Source organism: Hyperolius riggenbachi, chromosome 10 (assembly GCF_040937935.1).
Source record: "Hyperolius riggenbachi isolate aHypRig1 chromosome 10, aHypRig1.pri, whole genome shotgun sequence".
Taxonomy (NCBI): domain Eukaryota; kingdom Metazoa; phylum Chordata; class Amphibia; order Anura; family Hyperoliidae; genus Hyperolius; species Hyperolius riggenbachi.
The window spans coordinates 279244666-279264521 of record NC_090655.1 but is presented as its reverse complement, the minus strand read 5'-3'; the positions used below and the strand labels follow the sequence as shown (position 1 = coordinate 279264521).

The 19856-nt window shown below is 48.1% G+C and overlaps 1 protein-coding gene across 2 annotated transcripts in view; it reads right to left on the bottom strand.

The window, feature by feature from the left end:
* Positions 1-10369: 10369 nt before the first annotated feature.
* Positions 10370-19856, bottom strand: part of LOC137535461 (zinc finger protein 271-like) — a 47672-nt gene continuing 38185 nt past the window's right edge. For both annotated transcript variants that reach the window (XM_068257292.1, XM_068257291.1), the window contains 3 exons: positions 14467-14564; positions 13766-14357; positions 10370-12008 (listed from right to left, as the gene is read on the bottom strand). In XM_068257292.1, the coding sequence (XP_068113393.1) occupies positions 10465-12008; positions 13766-14306 (2085 nt within the window). In that variant the 5' untranslated portion in view covers positions 14307-14357; positions 14467-14564 and the 3' untranslated portion in view covers positions 10370-10464. The remainder of the gene's footprint in view (positions 12009-13765; positions 14358-14466; positions 14565-19856) is intronic.

The window sequence follows — 19856 nt, the reverse complement described above, 5'->3', positions numbered from 1 at the left end:
GGCTAGTGATCCCAGTGAGCTGATGTTGGGCTAGTGATCCCAGTGAGCTGATGGTGGGCTAGTGATCCCAGTGAGCTGATGGTGGGCTAGTGATCCCAGTGAGCTGATATTGGGCTAGTGATCCCAGAGAGCTGATATTGGGCTAGTGAACCCAGTGAACTGATGGTGGGCTAGTGATCCCAGTGAGCTGATGTTGGGCTAGTGATCCCAGAGAGCTGATATTGGGCTAGTAATCCCAGTGAGCTCATGGTGGGCTAGTGATCCCAGTGAGCTGATATTGGGTTAGTGATCCCAGTGAGCTGATATTGGGCTAGTGATCCCAGTGAGCTCACATTGGGCTAGTGATCCCAGTGAGCTGATATTGATCTAGTGATCCCAGTGAGCTGATGGTGGGCTAGTGATCCCAGTGAGCTGATGGTGGGCTAGTGATCCCAGTGATCTGATATTGGGCTAGTGATCCCAGTGAGCTGACATTGGGCTAGCGATCCCAGTGAGCTCACATTGGGCTAGTGATCCCAGTGAGCTCATATTGGGCTAGTGATCCTAGTGAGCTGATATTGATCTAGTGATCCCATTGAGCTGATATTGATCTAGTGATTCCAGTGAGCTGATGGTGTGCTAGTGATCCCAGTGAGCTGATGGTGGGCTAGTGATCCCAGTGAGCTGATGGTGGGCTAGTGATCCCAGTGAGCTGATGGTGGGCTAGTGATCCCAGTGAGCTGATTTTGGGCTAGTGATCCCAGTGAGCTGATTTTGGGCTAGTGATCCCAGTGAGCTGACATTGGGCTAGTGATCCCAGTGAGCTGATGGTGGGCTAGTGATCCCAGTGAGCTGATGGTGGGCTAGTGATCCCAGTGAGCTGATATTGATCTAGTGATCCCAGTGAGCTGATATTGGGCTAGTGATCCCAGTGAGCTGATATTGGGCTAGTGATCCCAGAGAGCTGATATTGGGCTAGTGAACCCAGTGAGCTGATGGTGGGCTAGTGATCCCAGTGAGCTGATGGTGGGCTAGTGATCCCAGTGAGCTGATGTTGGGCTAGTGATCCCAGTGAGCTGATTTTGGGCTAGTGATCCCAGTGAGCTGATTTTGGGCTAGTGATCCCAGTGAGCTGATGGTGGGCTAGTGATCCCAGTGAGCTGATGGTGGGCTAGTGATCCCACTGAGCTGATGGTGGGCTAGTGATCCCAGTGAGCTGATATTGGGCTAGTGATCCCAGTGAGCTGATTTTGGGCTAGTGATCCCAGAGAGCTGATATTGGGCTAGTGAACCCAGTGAGCTGATGGTGGGCTAGTGATCCCAGTGAGCTGATGGTGGGCTAGTGATCCCAGTGAGCTGATGTTGGGCTAGTGATCCCAGTGAGCTGATGTTGGGCTAGTGATCCCAGTGAGCTGATGGTGGGCTAGTGATCCCAGTGAGCTGATGGTGGGCTAGTGATCCCAGTGAGCTGATATTGGGCTAGTGATCCCAGAGAGCTGATATTGGGCTAGTGAACCCAGTGAACTGATGGTGGGCTAGTGATCCCAGTGAGCTGATGTTGGGCTAGTGATCCCAGAGAGCTGATATTGGGCTAGTAATCCCAGTGAGCTCATGGTGGGCTAGTGATCCCAGTGAGCTGATATTGGGTTAGTGATCCCAGTGAGCTGATATTGGGCTAGTGATCCCAGTGAGCTCACATTGGGCTAGTGATCCCAGTGAGCTGATATTGATCTAGTGATCCCAGTGAGCTGATGGTGGGCTAGTGATCCCAGTGAGCTGATGGTGGGCTAGTGATCCCAGTGATCTGATATTGGGCTAGTGATCCCAGTGAGCTGACATTGGGCTAGCGATCCCAGTGAGCTCACATTGGGCTAGTGATCCCAGTGAGCTCATATTGGGCTAGTGATCCTAGTGAGCTGATATTGATCTAGTGATCCCATTGAGCTGATATTGATCTAGTGATTCCAGTGAGCTGATGGTGTGCTAGTGATCCCAGTGAGCTGATGGTGGGCTAGTGATCCCAGTGAGCTGATGGTGGGCTAGTGATCCCAGTGAGCTGATGGTGGGCTAGTGATCCCAGTGAGCTGATGGTGGGCTAGTGATCCCAGTGAGCTGATTTTGGGCTAGTGATCCCAGTGAGCTGATTTTGGGCTAGTGATCCCAGTGAGCTGACATTGGGCTAGTGATCCCAGTGAGCTGACATTGGGCTAGTGATCCCAGTGAGCTGATGGTGGGCTAGTGATCCCAGTGAGCTGATGGTGGGCTAGTGATCCCAGTGAGCTGATATTGATCTAGTGATCCCAGTGAGCTGATATTGGGCTAGTGATCCCAGTGAGCTGATATTGGGCTAGTGATCCCAGAGAGCTGATATTGGGCTAGTGAACCCAGTGAGCTGATGGTGGGCTAGTGATCCCAGTGAGCTGATGGTGGGCTAGTGATCCCAGTGAGCTGATGTTGGGCTAGTGATCCCAGTGAGCTGATGTTGGGCTAGTGATCCCAGTGAGCTGATGGTGGGCTAGTGATCCCAGTGAGCTGATGGTGGGCTAGTGATCCCAGTGAGCTGATATTGGGCTAGTGATCCCAGAGAGCTGATATTGGGCTAGTGAACCCAGTGAACTGATGGTGGGCTAGTGATCCCAGTGAGCTGATGTTGGGCTAGTGATCCCAGAGAGCTGATATTGGGCTAGTAATCCCAGTGAGCTCATGGTGGGCTAGTGATCCCAGTGAGCTGATGGTGGGCTAGTGATCCCAGTGAGCTGATATTGGGCTAGTGATCCCAGTGAGCTCACATTGGGCTAGTGATCCCAGTGAGCTCACATTGGGCTAGTGATCCTAGTGAGCTGATATTGATCTAGTGATCCCAGTGAGCTGATGGTGGGCTAGTGATCCCAGTGAGCTCACATTGGGCTAGTGATCCTAGTGAGCTGATATTGATCTAGTGATCCCAGTGAGCTGATGGTGGGCTAGTGATCCCAGTGAGCTGATGGTGGGCTAGTGATCCCAGTGATCTGATATTGGGCTAGTGATCCCAGTGAGCTCACATTGGGCTAGTGATCCCAGTGAGCTCATATTGGGCTAGTGATCCCAGTGAGCTGATATTGATCTAGTGATCCCATTGAGCTGATATTGATCTAGTGACTCCAGTGAGCTGATGGTGTGCTAGTGATCCCAGTGAGCTGATGGTGGGCTAGTGATCCCAGTGAGCTGATGGTGGGCTAGTGATCCCAGTGAGCTGATGGTGGGCTAGTGATCCCAGTGAGCTGATGGTGGGCTAGTGATCCCAGTGAGCTGATTTTGGGCTAGTGATCCCAGTGAGCTGATTTTGGGCTAGTGATCCCAGTGAGCTGACATTGGGCTAGTGATCCCAGTGAGCTGATGGTGGGCTAGTGATCCCAGTGAGCTGATGGTGGGCTAGTGATCCCAGTGAGCTGATATTGATCTAGTGATCCCAGTGAGCTGATATTGGGCTAGTGATCCCAGTGAGCTGATATTGGGCTAGTGATCCCAGAGAGCTGATATTGGGCTAGTGAACCCAGTGAGCTGATGGTGGGCTAGTGATCCCAGTGAGCTGATGGTGGGCTAGTGATCCCAGTGAGCTGATGTTGGGCTAGTGATCCCAGTGAGCTGATGTTGGGCTAGTGATCCCAGTGAGCTGATGGTGGGCTAGTGATCCCAGTGAGCTGATGGTGGGCTAGTGATCCCAGTGAGCTGATATTGGGCTAGTGATCCCAGAGAGCTGATATTGGGCTAGTGAACCCAGTGAACTGATGGTGGGCTAGTGATCCCAGTGAGCTGATGTTGGGCTAGTGATCCCAGAGAGCTGATATTGGGCTAGTAATCCCAGTGAGCTCATGGTGGGCTAGTGATCCCAGTGAGCTGATATTGGGTTAGTGATCCCAGTGAGCTGATATTGGGCTAGTGATCCCAGTGAGCTCACATTGGGCTAGTGATCCCAGTGAGCTGATATTGATCTAGTGATCCCAGTGAGCTGATGGTGGGCTAGTGATCCCAGTGAGCTGATATTGGGCCAGTGATCCCAGTGAGCTGATATTGGGCTAGTGATCCCAGTGAGCTGATGGTGGGCTAGTGATCCCAGTGAGCTCATGTTGGGCTAGTGATCCCAGTGAGCTCATATTGGGCTAGTGATCCCAGTGAGCTGATATTGATCTAGTGATCCCATTGAGCTGATATTGATCTAGTGATTCCAGTGAGCTGATGGTGTGCTAGTGATCCCAGTGAGCTGATGGTGGGCAAGTGATCCCAGTGAGCTGATGGTGGGCTAGTGATCCCAGTGAGCTGATGGTGGGCTAGTGATCCCAGTGAGCTGATGGTGGGCTAGTGATCCCAGTGAGCTGATTTTGGGCTAGTGATCCCAGTGAGCTGATTTTGGGCTAGTGATCCCAGTGAGCTGATTTTGGGCTAGTGATCCCAGTGAGCTGATGGTGGGCTAGTGATCCCAGTGAGCTGATGGTGGGCTAGTGATCCCAGTGAGCTGATGGTGGGCTAGTGATCCCAGTGAGCTGATATTGGGCTAGTGATCCCAGTGAGCTGATATTGGGCTAGTGATCCCAGAGAGCTGATATTGGGCTAGTGAACCCAGTGAGCTGATGGTGGGCTAGTGATCCCAGTGAGCTGATGGTGGGCTAGTGATCCCAGTGAGCTGATGTTGGGCTAGTGATCCCAGTGAGCTGATGTTGGGCTAGTGATCCCAGTGAGCTGATGGTGGGCTAGTGATCCCAGTGAGCTGATGGTGGGCTAGTGATCCCAGTGAGCTGATATTGGGCTAGTGATCCCAGAGAGCTGATATTGGGCTAGTGAACCCAGTGAACTGATGGTGGGCTAGTGATCCCAGTGAGCTGATGTTGGGCTAGTGATCCCAGAGAGCTGATATTGGGCTAGTAATCCCAGTGAGCTCATGGTGGGCTAGTGATCCCAGTGAGCTGATATTGGGTTAGTGATCCCAGTGAGCTGATATTGGGCTAGTGATCCCAGTGAGCTCACATTGGGCTAGTGATCCCAGTGAGCTGATATTGATCTAGTGATCCCAGTGAGCTGATGGTGGGCTAGTGATCCCAGTGAGCTGATATTGGGCCAGTGATCCCAGTGAGCTGATATTGGGCTAGTGATCCCAGTGAGCTGATGGTGGGCTAGTGATCCCAGTGAGCTCATGTTGGGCTAGTGATCCCAGTGAGCTGATGGTGGGCTAGTGATCCCAGTGAGCTGATATTGGGCCAGTGATCCCAGTGAGCTGATATTGGGCCAGTGATAGCAGTGAGCTCACATTGGGCTAGTGATCCCAGTGAGCTCATATTGGGCTAGTGATTCCAGTGAGCTCATATTGGGCTAGTGATACCACTGAATGTGAAAGGGGCTTTAAAATAATCCATGCTACCATAATTAAAACCTATGTATTTTATTTGCCCGTTTGTCTCGGTTATTATACCATTTAAATTTTGTCCCTATCAAAATGTATGGCGCCAATATTTTATTTGGAAATAAAGGTGCATTGTTTCCTTGTTGCGTCCATCACTATTTACAAGCTTATAACTAAAAAAATGTTTGTAGTATACCCCCCTTCACATGCATATTTAAAAAGTTCAGACCCTTAGGTAACTATTTTTTTTTTTTATTGTATTTTTTTTTTATTAAAAAATGTATTTGGGTAATATTTTGGTGTGGGACATAAATAGGGAATTTTTAATGTTGTAAAATGTGTAGAGTTTAATGTAAAAAATGTGTAGATGTAGTTTTACTATTTGGCCACAAGATGGCCACCTTCGTCTTTGTTTCCCCTCCTTGTACTTCTCGCTAAGCGGAAGTCCAAGGGGGATGCAGAAATTGTTCCGGGCAGAAGAACTGAAGCCTCACAGGTGAGCGCTTCGGTTTTTCTGCGGGGGAAAGGGATCGGTGATCGGGAACCTTGTTCCCTTTCACTGATCCCAGGGCTACCGGGGGACACAGCGGGGGCGCGTCGAAGTGCGGGTTCGCAGGAGAGCAGCCGCCGGGCGGCGGAAATGGTTAATTAGTGTTCCTATGATACTGTACTTTTTTTCATTTTTTTTCTTTTTGCAACAGTACAGCCACTGGTCATAATTGTTATTTAAAACTTTTGTTAGGGTTGCAGGATCCTGAATTGGATACTTATTAAAGGACAACTGAAGTGAGTGGGATATGGTAGCTGCCATATTTATTTCCTTTTAAATAATACTAGTTGTCTGGCTATCCTGCTGATCTATTTGGCCGCAGTAGTGTCTGAATCACACACCTAAAACAAGAACTTGACAAATTCCATCAGACTTCAGTCAAACATCTGATCTACATGCTTGTTCGGGTTCTATGGCTTAAAGTATTAGAGACCGAGGATCAGCAGGACAACCATTGTTTAAAAGGAATTAAAGTGCACCTTCAGCCGACAAAAAAAAAAAAGTTTTACTCACCTGGGGCTTCCCTCAGCCCCCTGCAGCTGATCGGTGCCCTCGCCGTGTCCCTCCGATCTTCCTGTCCCTGCCAGCGGCCACTTCCGGTTTCGCCGTCACCGGCCGTCAGGCTGGGAACGCAAGTGATTCTTCGCGTTCCCAGCCACAATATTGCCCCCATGCTGCTATTGCAGCCTTCCTTGCCGCAATAGCAGCATAGGGGGCGATAATGTGGCTGGGAACGCAAAGAATCACTCGCGTTCTCAGCCTGATGGCCGGTGACAGCGAAACCGGAAATGGCCACCGGCAGGGACAGGAAGATCGGACGGACACGGCGAGGGCACCGATCAGCTGCAGGGGGCTGAGGGAAGCCCCGGGTGAGTAAAACTCTTTTTTTGTCGGCTTAAGTGTCACTTTAAGTATGGCAGCCCCCATATCCCTCTGGCTTTAGATGTCCTATAAATGTAATACAAATATTCTGGTACAAATGTTAAATCTTGAATAAAAGTCATATTAAGCTTTAAAAAAAAAAAAATAATAATTAGTGCACATTTAATTTTCCACACCACCAAATTTCCCTGTGCCGTGCCGCCCCACCCGGCTGGAAAAAAATCCTGGGGAGAACACTGGAGGGGTAGGATTATCGCAGGAGGGCGGGCTCAGCAAGGGAAGGGATAGAGTTCAGCTGGAGGGCGGGCTCAGCAGGGGAAGGGATAGAGTTCAGCAGGAGGGCGGGCTCAGCAGGGGAGGGCTAGAGTTCAGCAGGAGGGCGGGCTCAGCAGGGGAGGGCTAGGGTTCAGCAGGAGGGCGGGCTCAGCAGGGGAGGGCTAGGGTTCAGCAGGAGGGCGGGCTCAGCAGGGGAGGGCTAGGGTTCAGCAGGAGGGCGGGCTCAGCAGGGGAGGGCTAGGGTTCAGCAGGAGGGCGGGCTCAGCAGGGGAGGGCTAGGGTTCAGCAGGAGGGCGGGCTCAGCAGGGGAGGGCTAGGGTTCAGCAGGAGGGCGGGCTCAGCAGGGGAGGGCTAGGGTTCAGCAGGAGGGCGGGCTCAGCAGGGGAGGGCTAGGGTTCAGCAGGAGGGCGGGCTCAGCAGGGGAGGGCTAGGGTTCAGCAGGAGGGCGGGCTCAGCAGGGGAGGGCTAGGGTTCAGCGGGAGGGCTAGGGTTCAGCAGGAGGGCGGGCTTAGCAGGGGAGGGCTAGGGCTCAGCAGGGGAGGGCTAGGGCTCAGCAGGGGAGGGCTAGGGCTCAGCAGGAGGGATAGGGTTCAGCAGGAGGGATAGGGTTCAGCAGGAGCGCGGGCTCAGCAGGGGAGGGATAGGGTTCAGCAGGAGGGCGGGCTCAGCAGGGGCGGGATAGGGTTCAGCAGGAGGGCGGGTTCAGCAGGAGGGCGGGCTCAGCAGGGGAGGGATAGGGTTCAGCAGGAGGGCAGGCTCAGCCGGGGAGGGATAGAGTTCATCAGGAGGGCGAGCTCAGCAGGGGAGGGATAGAGTTCAGCAGGAGGGCGGGCTCAGCAGGGGAGGGATAGAGTTCAGCAGGAGGGCGGGCTCAGCAGGGGAGGGATAGAGTTCAGCAGGAGGGCGGGCTCAACAGGGGAGGGATAGAGTTCAGCAGGAGGGCGGGCTCAGCAGGGGAGGGATAGAGTTCAGCAGGAGGGCGGGCTCAGCAGGGGAGGGATGGAGGGCGGGCTCAGCAGGGGAGGGATAGAGTTCAGCAGGAGGGTGGGCTCAGCAGGGGAGGGATAAAGTTCAGCAGGAGGGCGGGTTTAGCAGGGGAGGGATAGAGTTCAGCAGGAGGACAGCCTGAAGGTGCTGCCATGCATGTTTGTTCTAGAGGATATGGTCCTGTAATGGCGGCCCAATGGGAGGAGCGCAAAGAAGCGGTTGCCTGGGTGGGAGGGATCATGCAAGATCTTGGTGGCACTAGATCTCATTCTCACCATGTGGAGATTGAGAGGTGGCAGGGATAATCCAATGATCTTTTCCACAGTGCTAATCACTCTTTGGAGTTTGTACCTGTCTCTGGTAGAGATGGCCCAAACTGTTCGCCGGTGGACAGTTCCTGGTGAACTTGGGCTGTTGACTGTAAAACAGAGACACAGAGAGAGGGAAATCTCCTGTCCTCAGTTCAGTCTGGATGAATGGGAGCTTCTAATATCTCCACATCTGCAGCTCACAGCAGGTAAATAACAATGTTATACAGAACTTTCCTGGAGTCTCACATTCTTATTTTCACTTTAAGGGGTTGTATCCTGACTCTGAATTATGCACAGCAGCAAAATCAGAGTGATTTAAAATCTGATTCAAATAAAATTCAAACTGCACCACAAATAGTTACAGAATGAGTCTCTCACAGTTATGTGGATTAGGAAGTTGCTGCAGCAAAAAGTTCCCAGAGGGATGAAGTCGCTGTAAATATTTTTCCGCTGCGCTCACCAACATCAAAGTTCCTAGAAAAAATAATCGCACTGCACACAGTGTAACTCCATCTTCAACGTTGTACTCATAATACAAAGGCTCCACCATGAGGGATTTCTAGAGTACACCCTTCCACATGTGCATACAAACAGCCTCCCCCCCCCCCCCCACCAACAGAGACGGGGCTCACCAGATAGTCGCCACCTCACAGACCGGGTGGATCTAGCGTGTTTGCAAATGTAAAAGCTGCCTCAGCATGAACCCTCCACTCACCTTCTTCTCTTCAGATAAAGCAGGCTTTGTAATCCAAGTACATGTATAAAGTATAAATAAAGGGCCATCGCGTAATGCTGCACATACACCAGCTCCTCACGCTAATATAAAATTGCACTTACACCTCCAAGTCACAGCGTGACGTCAATCACCCGGGGAAAGGCCGGCCAGCATAGAGGAACTGTACAGCGGGAGCTGCCAGAGGGAAAAGTACTGAAGCGGGACGCCGCGTACCTGACCACCCGAGTGCCCGGATGGGAGGCTGATCTTTGCCTGATATGTGCGCTGTGACTTGGAGGTGTAAGTGCAATTTTATATTAGCGTGAGGAGCTGGTGTATGTGCAGCATTACATAATGGCCCTTTATTTATCCTCCCTGGTGGTATTGGATTATACACATCACTACAGAACATGCTGTGAACAGTATTGACCTGCATACACATTAATACTCTCCTGCCCTTGCTTGACACATTTTGGGAAGTTACAGGAGAAAAAATTTATGAAAATGAATTAATCACTTTCTGCACAGAAATCTGGGGGAAATTGAACGCCAGGGAGGTTAAATACTTTTATACATTTACTTAGATTACAAAGCCTGCTTTATCTGAAGAGAAGTGGGCGAGTGGAGGGTTCATGCTGAGGCAGCTTTTACATTTGCAAACACACTAGATCCACCTGGTCTGTGAGGTGGTGACTGACTGGTGAGCCCCGTCTCTGTTGGTGGGGGGGGGGGGGGGGGGAGGGGGGCGTTTGTATGCACATGTGGAAGGGTGTACTCTAGAAATCCCTCATGGTGGACCCTTTGTATTTATATGTGCAACTTTGAAGACGGAGTTACGCTATGTGAAGTGAGTTTATTTTTTCCAGGAATGTTGGTGAGCGCAGCGGAAAAATATTTACAGTAATTTAATATCTGGTTTATTCAGCTCCTAGCAAAAACAAATGATAATTTCAGCACTTGTATTATCAGGAGTGTTTGTTCAGTCAGATAAAAGTGTTTTGGCTTTTATTTACTTTTCAGGAGAGCTATGGCTGCATATGACTGCAGATCCTGCCTCATTTATATAGATAAAGCACCTGGTTTACTAACCCTTACATTGGAAAATAAAAAAGTGAACACAAAGCAAGTTCTAACTAGGCTCAGTACTACATGTACCCATATTTATCTCATCATGTCACTTCAGTTCAGGGACTTTAACACTTTATAAACCAATGCACTGAATAGCATGAAAAATCCTCAGCATTCTGAGTAAATATAGTAAAAAAAACAAAGAAAAAAAACAAAATAACATGCATCAGAATATTTGTGGCCAACACATTTCCCATACTCAACACAAGTGTCTGATAAGCTGTGACTTACGCCAAAAACATTTCCCACACTCAGCACATGACTAGGGCTTCTCACCAGTGTGAGATCTCTCATGTATGACAAGCCGTGATTTACTCACAAAACATTTTCCACACTCAGCACATGAATAGGGCTTCTCACCAGTGTGAGATCTCTCATGTATGACAAGGCGTGATTTACTCAAAAAACATTTCCCACATTTAGCACATGAATAGGGCTTCTCACCAGTGTGAGATCTCTCATGCCAGACAAGGTCTGCTATCCGTGCAAAACATTTCTCACACTCAGAACATGAATAGGGTTTCTCACCAGTGTGAGATCTCTCATGTCTGACAAGATGTGATTTCCAAGTAAAACATTTCCCACACTCAGAACATGAATAAATATTCTCACCCGTATGAGATCTCTCATGTGCAACAAGATTTGATTTCTCAGCAAAACGTTTCCCACACTCAGCACATGAATGGGGCTTTTCACCAGTATGAGATCTCTCACGTGTAACAAGATTTGATTTATCAGCAAAACGTTTCCCACACTCAGCACATGAATAAGGCTTCTCACCAGTATGAAATCTCTCATGTCTGATAAGATATGATTTCTGTGTAAAACATTTCCCACACTCAGCACATGAATAGGGCTTCTCACCAGTGTGAGATCTCTCATGTCTGATAAGATATGATTTCTGTGTAAAACATTTCCTACACTCAGCACATGAATAGGGCTTCTCACCAGTGTGAGATCTCTCATGTGTGACAAGAATATATTTCTGTGAAAAACATTTCCCACACTCAGCACATGAATAGGGCTTCTCGCCAGTGTGAGATCTCTCATGTTTGACAAGAATTAATTTCTGTGTAAAACATTTCCCACACTCAGCACATGAATAGGGCTTCTCACCAGTGTGAGATCTCTTATGCGTGACAAGAGATAATTTCTGAGCAAAACATTTCCCACACTCAGCACATGAATAGGGCTTCTCACCAGTGTGAGATCTCTTATGATTGATAAGACTTGATTTACAAACAAAACATTTCCCACACTCAGCACATGAATAGGACTTCTCACCAGTGTGAGATCTCTCATGATTGATAAGACTTGATTTATAAACAAAACATTTCCCACACTCAACACATGAATAGGGCTTCTCACCAGTGTGAGATCTCTCATGATTGATAAGACTTGATTTATAAACAAAACATTTCCCACACTCAGCACATGAATAGGGCTTCTCACCAGTGTGAGATCTCTTATGACTGACAAGCTCTGATATACACCCAAAACATTTCCCACACTCAGCACATGAATAGGGCTTCTCACCAGTGTGAGATCTCTCATGTCTGACAAGATTTGATTTCCATGCATAACATTTCCCACATGTGGAACAGGAATAAGACCCTCCAGCAGGGGGAGAGCTGTGCTGGGTGTGAGGCCCCTCAGGGTTAGACAGGTGAGGGGAGTCTGGGGGAATATTTGGGGTAACTGTGATATCTGCAGGAGACTCTTGTCCAGTGACATCATCATCCGTTGTACTGTCTGTGGATACAGAGAGACGAGTCTCTGAGAGGTTCCTGATGCCGGGACTCCGCCCTGCAAATAGAGAAACATCATCACTTCCTGTTAGAGAATTCTGAGGGGAGGAACAATTATCATTAGGGATGAAAGGAAAGAGGATGGTCGGCACTGCTGTACAACTTCCTTTATTTGGCAATGTGCAGACAAGTAGGCTGTGTGTTACATCATCACCTCACAGTCCATAAGAAGAGACTAAACACGTACCGGTGCGGGGGTGGGTAATGGTGGGTGCTGGATGCTGGGAGCCTGACGGCAGTTTCACACACAAGTGCTTCTTCGGAGGCTGTGACAAGGGGGCGGGGCTATATCTACTCTAGTTGGAGAAAGTGCTTTACTGTTGCCAGCGGTTTAGACATTAATTGCTGTGTGTTGAGTTATGTTGGTGGGACAGCAAATTTACACCGTTATACAAGCTGTACACTGACTGCTTTACATTGTATCAAAGGGGCAGATTCATGAAACTGTGGGAAGATGATCTATACTGTGCCCAGCAGGGACATACAGGGGTTGGGCAAAATAATGGAAACACCTAACATTTTGGCATCATAATCTTTGAACATGTTTTAAGCAATCAAAACTTGACATATGTTATTTTTTTTTTGTTTATTACTTTTGTTATTTGATATGTTTAATTAAAACTTTTTTTTACAGATATTTAAAGTTGGTTATAATTTGTTGGTGCTCATATGGCAGGCGCTACTGTAACAGAAACTGCCCAAATGCTTGGCATTTCAAGAGGTACTGTCTCTAAAGTAATGACTTTAGAAAAAGAAGGAAAAACATCTTCAGCAAGGCAGAGTTGTGGCTGAAAGTCGAAGTTGTCTGAGAGAGACCGTCGGATTCTAAATCGAACTGTTAGAAAAGCTTGCAAGACCACGGCCCCTAAAATCACTGCCGAGCTGAATAAACACCTACAGAACCCAGTTTCCACAAAAACTGTTTGTCGGGAGCTGCACAAATCTGGATTCCATGGAAGAACTGCAATTATAAAACCTCTGCTCTCAAAGACAAATGTTTCAAAGCGTTTAGAGTGGTGTAGAAACCACCAGAATTGGTCCCTTGAGCAGTGGAAAAATGTGATTTTCTCTGATGAATCATCGTTTACCTTATTTCCGACCTCCGGCCGAGTGTACGTTTGGAGACAGCCGAAAGAAGCATTTCATCCAGACTGCCTTCTCCCAACCGTAACACATGGCGGGGGTTCTGTGATGATCTGGGGTGCTATTTCTTGGAAATCCGCCGGGCCAATGATTTCCCTTCATGGAAGAATTAACAGCCAAGACTATTTAGGAATTTTGGGCAACCAAGTTCATCCTATGGTTCAAGAACTGTTTCCGGAGGGGAATGCCATCTTTCAAGATGATAATGTCCCAATCCATACAGCTAGAATTGTTAAAGAATGGCACAAGGAACATTCTAATGAAGTGGAGCATCTCATCTGGCCAACACAATCCCCAGACCTCAACATTATTGAGCATTTATGGTCGTTATTAGAGATTCAAGTAAGAAGTCAATTTCCGCCGCCATCGTCTCTAAAAGAACTGAAGGGTGTTTTAACTGAAGAATGGGCTAAAATTCCTTTGGAAACAATTCACAATTTGTATGAATCAATACCTCGGAGAATTGAGGCTGTAATTGCCGCAAAAGGTGGACCTACACCATATTAAAATATATTTTGTTGATTTACAAGGTGTTTCCATTAATTTGTCCAACCCCTGTATTTGTTAGTCAGTTTATTAAGAATATTAGACTATCTAATGTTTATCACTCACCAATTCCCATCTCTGCAATAATGTCTTCTTTCTTAGATGTCCTCATCACGTCACCCTCCTCCATAGGCTGCTGATCATTCCTCATATACGCCTCTTCTTCTTCCTCTTTCTTTATCCTCATCATGTCACCCTCCTCCATAGACTGCTGATCACTCCTAACATACATCTCTATGTCTTCCTCTTTCTTTATCCTCATCATGTCCCCCTCCTCCATAGACTGCTGATCACTCCTCACATACGCCTCTTCTTCTTCCTCTTTCTTTATCCTCATCATGTCACCCTGCTCCATAGTCTGCTGATCACTCCTCACATACGCCTCTTCTTCTTCCTCTTTACATTTCTCCATCATGTCTCCCTCCTCCATAGACTGCTGATCATTTCTCACATACGTCTCTTCTTCTTCCTCTTTACATTTCCCCATCATGTCTCCCTCCTCCATAGACTGCTGATCACTCTTCACATACGTCTCTTCTTCTTCCTCTTTCTTTATCCTCATCATGTCACCCTCCTCCATAGACTGCCGATCACTCCTCACATACATCTCTTCTTCTTCCTCTTTAACCACAGCACTTACATGTATCAGTTCTCCACCCTAATCACAAAAAATTAGAAGCACTTAATGTAAACACAGATAACAGCATAGACAACAGGAAACAATGTCACATAGTTTGGGGTCTCTAATGACACTCAGTTCCACCTACCTGATAATGGTGTGGGGTGAGGGGATCTTCCTGTAGACAATCCTGGGAATAAAGAGGACCTGTACATCTCTCTGGTGGGTTTCCATTACTAGATCCATCTGTAGGAAACACACACACTGACTGAATACTATGGGCTCAATTAACTGTGTTAATTGTTACTACATTGAAAAGTAAAAATTACCGACTAGTGAGGTAAATTACTGGCTTGTGCAGTGAATACCTCAAAAAATGTTCATTCTCTAAGATTAGAGCATTCGGTAAAACAAATAAAATGTTGGGTATTATTAAGACCTGGCTGGACCTGTCGATAACTAGAAATCAGCATGTGGTAAAATTGACAGACTAGGGAGAAAGCCAATAGGAAGAGCCACCTGGTCCTGCTACTCACCTCATTTGATCAGATGCACTGCTGAGTGGTAGAGATGGCCCGCAAATACAAGTTTATTGCAAATGTTTGCTCCGTAGACTTAAATGGCAGGCGAACGGCCAATAAAGTTAGCGAGTAATAGCAAAGCCCCCTTAAGTGCCAGAAACACCAAATTTACAGCTTAACTCTGGTGGAGGGCTGATTACACTTCACTGCTGGGAACTGTAAACACTGATTATATCGCATTGCTGATGTTTGTAAATTGTGTTTTGCTGTTGTGATATCTGGTGGCTTGTGTATTGCGGTTCATCTGATATCTAGAGCAGCAAGTGTCAGTTTTTAAACGTATATTTTCATTTTCCCTCCAGTTTGCTTAGCAGCAGACAGGCAATTAGCTAGGGGGAGGTATTAGCTGTATCAGGAGGTATTTGGTCAATGTGGTGATATATTGAGGTGCTGATGATATTAGGGAGTACAGGGACAGATCTCTGTCATTTTTCTGTCTGCTATATCTCACATGTGTATTCTGCTTTGAAGTGATGGTCAGCTGGCGGTACTACATTTGCATCTAAAGGGACTTCAGTGAATAAGCTGGGGTAATCAGACAATGGCAGAAGTGAAGTGTGGAAGTCATTGACACTTGAAACATTTACACTTCTGTTGAGGAAGAGCCTCCTGTGTGTTAAACACTATTTCGTTGTAAGGAAATTAAATTATTGGTGGAGGTGCAAACTATATCCTTATCTTTGATCAGCTAGGAAATACGGTCAACAATGGGGTTGTCACCTGTAACTTGGACTAGGGAAATCTTTTCATGTATGTGGGCTATAGTACAGTTTTCACATGTGGATCTCTGGAAATCCCATTATGACTGAGGATGTAATTAAATCTAGTCCCCCTCTCCCCCCCCCCCCCCCACACACACACAGGCTTACAGCCTCGAGGCGAATATTTCATTATAAAAACCAGGGGACAGATACCTCAAATCAGTCCCCCCCTGACGGTAGCGGCAGCTGGTCTCCTGGCCCAAACTAGTGGACTCCTGGTCTAACCAGAATTGTGTCCTTCCACAAAAGTCCAAGGTTCTTCTATCTGGATTCCTGTATTTTGGCAAGCAAATTGCTTGGTGTGTATCTTTGTAACCTCTTATTTTTGTAACTTATCTTTGTAACTTTTTATTTTATTTGTTGTAATCTTTTGTATATAATCTGTCCTGCATTGTTCCACGTTTTTATGGAATATTAAATCGTTATTTAATAAGCTTGACTTCTGCTGTGCTAAACTAACACTCATAGCCTAGAAGAGATTGAAGTGCAACTGTGTATAGTCCATGCCTAATTGTATGCTTGAGCAACACTACCATATGAAATTGTAATTGCATTGTGTGTGGGGGCGTTTGTCATACGTTGGCCTAAAGCGCGCAGCTGACCCAACGTACGAAAAACGCCAGTGCGAGTAGCGACAGCAGAGTGGCTAACAGTATCGTTCGGAACGACTGTTAGTGGTTTTTTGCTTCACTACAGTGTAAGATTGCAACTGTGTGTGTGTGGGTGCGTGGCGTTACCGTATTCGGCCTAAGCGCAAAGCTGACCCGAATACGAAAATGCGGAGTGCGCGCTGAGGACTCGACAACAGAGTGGAAGTGTCTAGCGAACAGCTAGTGGTGGCAGTGAGAGGTGTTCTGAGGGGTCCCAGCTTTGTTTTAGCTCGAATAAGACTGCTCCCCGCTTGATCTGGTCAAACCCGCAGTCGGGAATCGTATACGCAGGTGTGCCGCGGGCCGGTTCCTGACAGTCAACTTCAGGACTCAGTACCTGAGCTTGCTCAGCCTGTGGCCTGCTCACTAAGGGCTTGATTCACAAAGCGGTGCTAACCTACTTAGCATGTCTAAAGTCTTTAGACGCACTAACCAGGGTGCTAAGTAGGTTAGCACCGGATTTCTCAATCAGATCGCGCGCTAACTTTGCGCGCGCAAAGTTTTACGCGCACAAAGTTTTACGCGCGCTAAGTCCCATAGGCTTTAATGGGCACTTCGCGCAGAGCGCCCTGTGCTCTGTGCAGTACGCGCGTAAAGTTTTACGCGCATAAAGTTTTGCGCGCATAAAGTTTTATGCGCGAAAAGCTTGTTTAGACGTGCTAAGGGGGTTTTCACAGGCGTGCTAACAGTTAGCACCACTTTGTGATTCAAGCCCTAAGTGGCTTCCACACAAGTGGCATAGGCGTTAAAAACAGGCGTTACAACCACAGGCAAAAAGGGGAGGAAATACTTTAAGCAGCAGGTAAGGACTATAAAAAAAACAAAACAAAAAAAAACCCCTTCAACCAATATTGCATTCTTTTACATTGGTTAGAATGTGCTAGGCACGTTGTGGTGTAGTTTTTAAGTTTTGAGGACTCCACCCAGCTTCACTCACTCCCCAGCTTCACTCACTCTCCCTCTCCTCCTCCCCAGCTTCACTCCCTCTCCCCCACCCCAGCTTCACCCACTCCCCAGCTTCACTCCCTCTCCTCCACCCCAGCTTCACTCACTCCCCAGCTTCACTCCCTCTCCTCCACCCCAGCTTCACTCACTCCCCAGCTTCACTCACTCTCCCTCTCCTCCTCCCCAGCTTCACTCCCTCTCCCTCTCCTCCACCCCAACTTCTCTCACTCCCCAGCTTCACTCCCTCTCCCTCTCCTCCACCCCAGCTTCACTCACTCCCCAGCTTCACTCCCTCTCCTCCTCCCCAGCTTCACTCACTCCCCAGCTTAACTCCCTCTCCCTCTCCTCCACCCCAGCTTCACTCCCTCTCCCTCTCCTCCACCCCAGCTTCACTCCCTCTCCCTCTCCTTCACCCCAGCTTCACTCACTCCCCAGCTTCACTCACTCTCCCTCTCCTCCTCCCCAGCTTCACTCCCTCTCCCTCTCCTCCACCCCAACTTCTCTCACATACTTCTAAGCTTCACTCCCTCTCCTCCACCCCAGCTTCACTCACTCCCCAGCTTCACTCCCTCTCCCTCTCCTCCACCCCAGCTTCACTCCCTCTCCTCCACCCCAACTTCTCTCACTCCCCAGCTTCACTCCCTCTCCCTCTCCTCCACCCCAGCTTCACTCACTCCCCAGCTTCACTCCCTCTCCCCCACCCCAACTTCTCTCACTCCCCAGCTTCCCTCCCTCTCCTCCTCCCCAGCTTCACTCCCTCTCCACCCCAGCTTCACTCCCTCTCCCTCTCCTCCATCCCAGCTTCACTCACTCCCCAGCTTCACTCCCTCTCCTCCACCCCAGCTTCACTCCCTCTCCCTCTCCTCCTCCCCAGCTTCACACTCTCCCGTTCATCTTTTACCACCACAGTTTACTTTAAGTAATTGTTCCCCACACAATAGTCATCATGTTGGAGAATGCAGTACAGTGTACATCCAGCAACATGTATGCATGCCTTGATCAGCGGATTGAGGGTGTTTACTGTTGCCCTGGGTGTGTGCGTGTTGCTCAATTAGAGGCTGAAGTCACAGAGCTAAATGAGTATCTCGCAACACTGAGACGCATACACAACATGGAGATGAGCTTGGATCTCATGATCCAGACACTGGATGGAACCGGTGAAGATGAGGTGGGTGGAGTAAAGCCGGAGCAAAAAGCAGAGGTAGCCGCTAGTTGGGTCACAGTTAGAAGGGATAGGGGAAAAAGTGGCAGGGAGGCTAGTCCTGAGTTGTCCCTCACTAATAAGTATGCTTGTTTGCGTAATATTGGGGAGGATGATTCAGGAGTAGCAATGCTGCAGCAGGATGTGTCCCTTAGCAACCAAGGGGCAGACCGCTGCAATGAGAAAGGGAATAGGAGTGCAGCTAAGGCTAGACAGGTACTGGTGGTAGGGGATTCAATTATTAGGCACACAGATAGGGTAATCTGTTGAAGAAACCGTGAATGCCGTACAGTCTGTTGTCTCCCGGGTGCTCGGGTTCGGCATGTAGTGGAAAGAATTGACAGATTATTGGGTGGGGCTGGAGAAGACCCGGCTGTCATGGTACAGATTGGCACCAATGACAAAGTTAGTGGGAGATGGAAGGTCCTCAAAAATGATTTTCAGCTACTTGGAGATAAACTTAAAGCAAGGACCTCCAAGGTGGTGTTTTCTGAAATACTGCCAGTGGCATGTGCTATATCTGAGAGACAGAGGGAGCTTAGGGAGTTAAATAAGTGGCTGAGAAATTGGTGTAGGAAGGAGGGGTTTGGGTTTCTGGAGAACTGGGCAGACTTTGCAGCCGGCTACAGGTTCTACAGCAGGGATAGGCTGCACCTTAATGGGGAGGGTGCAGCTGCATTGGGGGAGAAGATTGCTAAACGGTTGGAGGAGATTTTAAACTAAGATCTGGAGGGAGGCGGGAGGATAAAGTCTCAATATGTAGACAAGATAAGGTAAAAAGACAGTGGGGGCCTAACATTATGGGGGGTGGAGAGGGGGGTGGGGACAGTGTAAACAGTAAGGAGGTTGGTAAAACTTCAAGCAGCCATTTCATGGAAACAAAATTGGTAAATGTGGTGGTAAAAATATAAAGTGCATGGTAACCAATGCTAGGAGCCTTGCAAATAAAATAGACGAACTAGAGTTCATTCTGAATGACAAAGGCTATGACATTGTGGGAATAACCGAGACATGGATGGATGAAAGCCCTGACTGGATAGCTAATTTAGAGGGATACAATGTGTTTAGGAAGAATAGAACAGGGAAAAAAGGTGGAGGGGTTTGTATCTTTGTTAAGAATTATTTTACAGCTGTCCTGAAAGATGAGATGGAGGAAGATTGTAAAGATGTGGAGTCCGTTTGGGTAAATATTCATGGTGGAAACAAAGGTTGCCAATTGCTTATTGGGGTATGCTACAAGCCACCTCATATTAATGAAGCTGCAGAACTGCGATTACTACAGCAGATTGAAAAAGCTGCAAGTAAAAATGAGGTCATAGTTATGGGCGACTTCAACTTTCCAGACATTGACTGGGGTATTGAGGCTACCCATTCTGGTAAAAGCAGCAGATTTCTGGCAG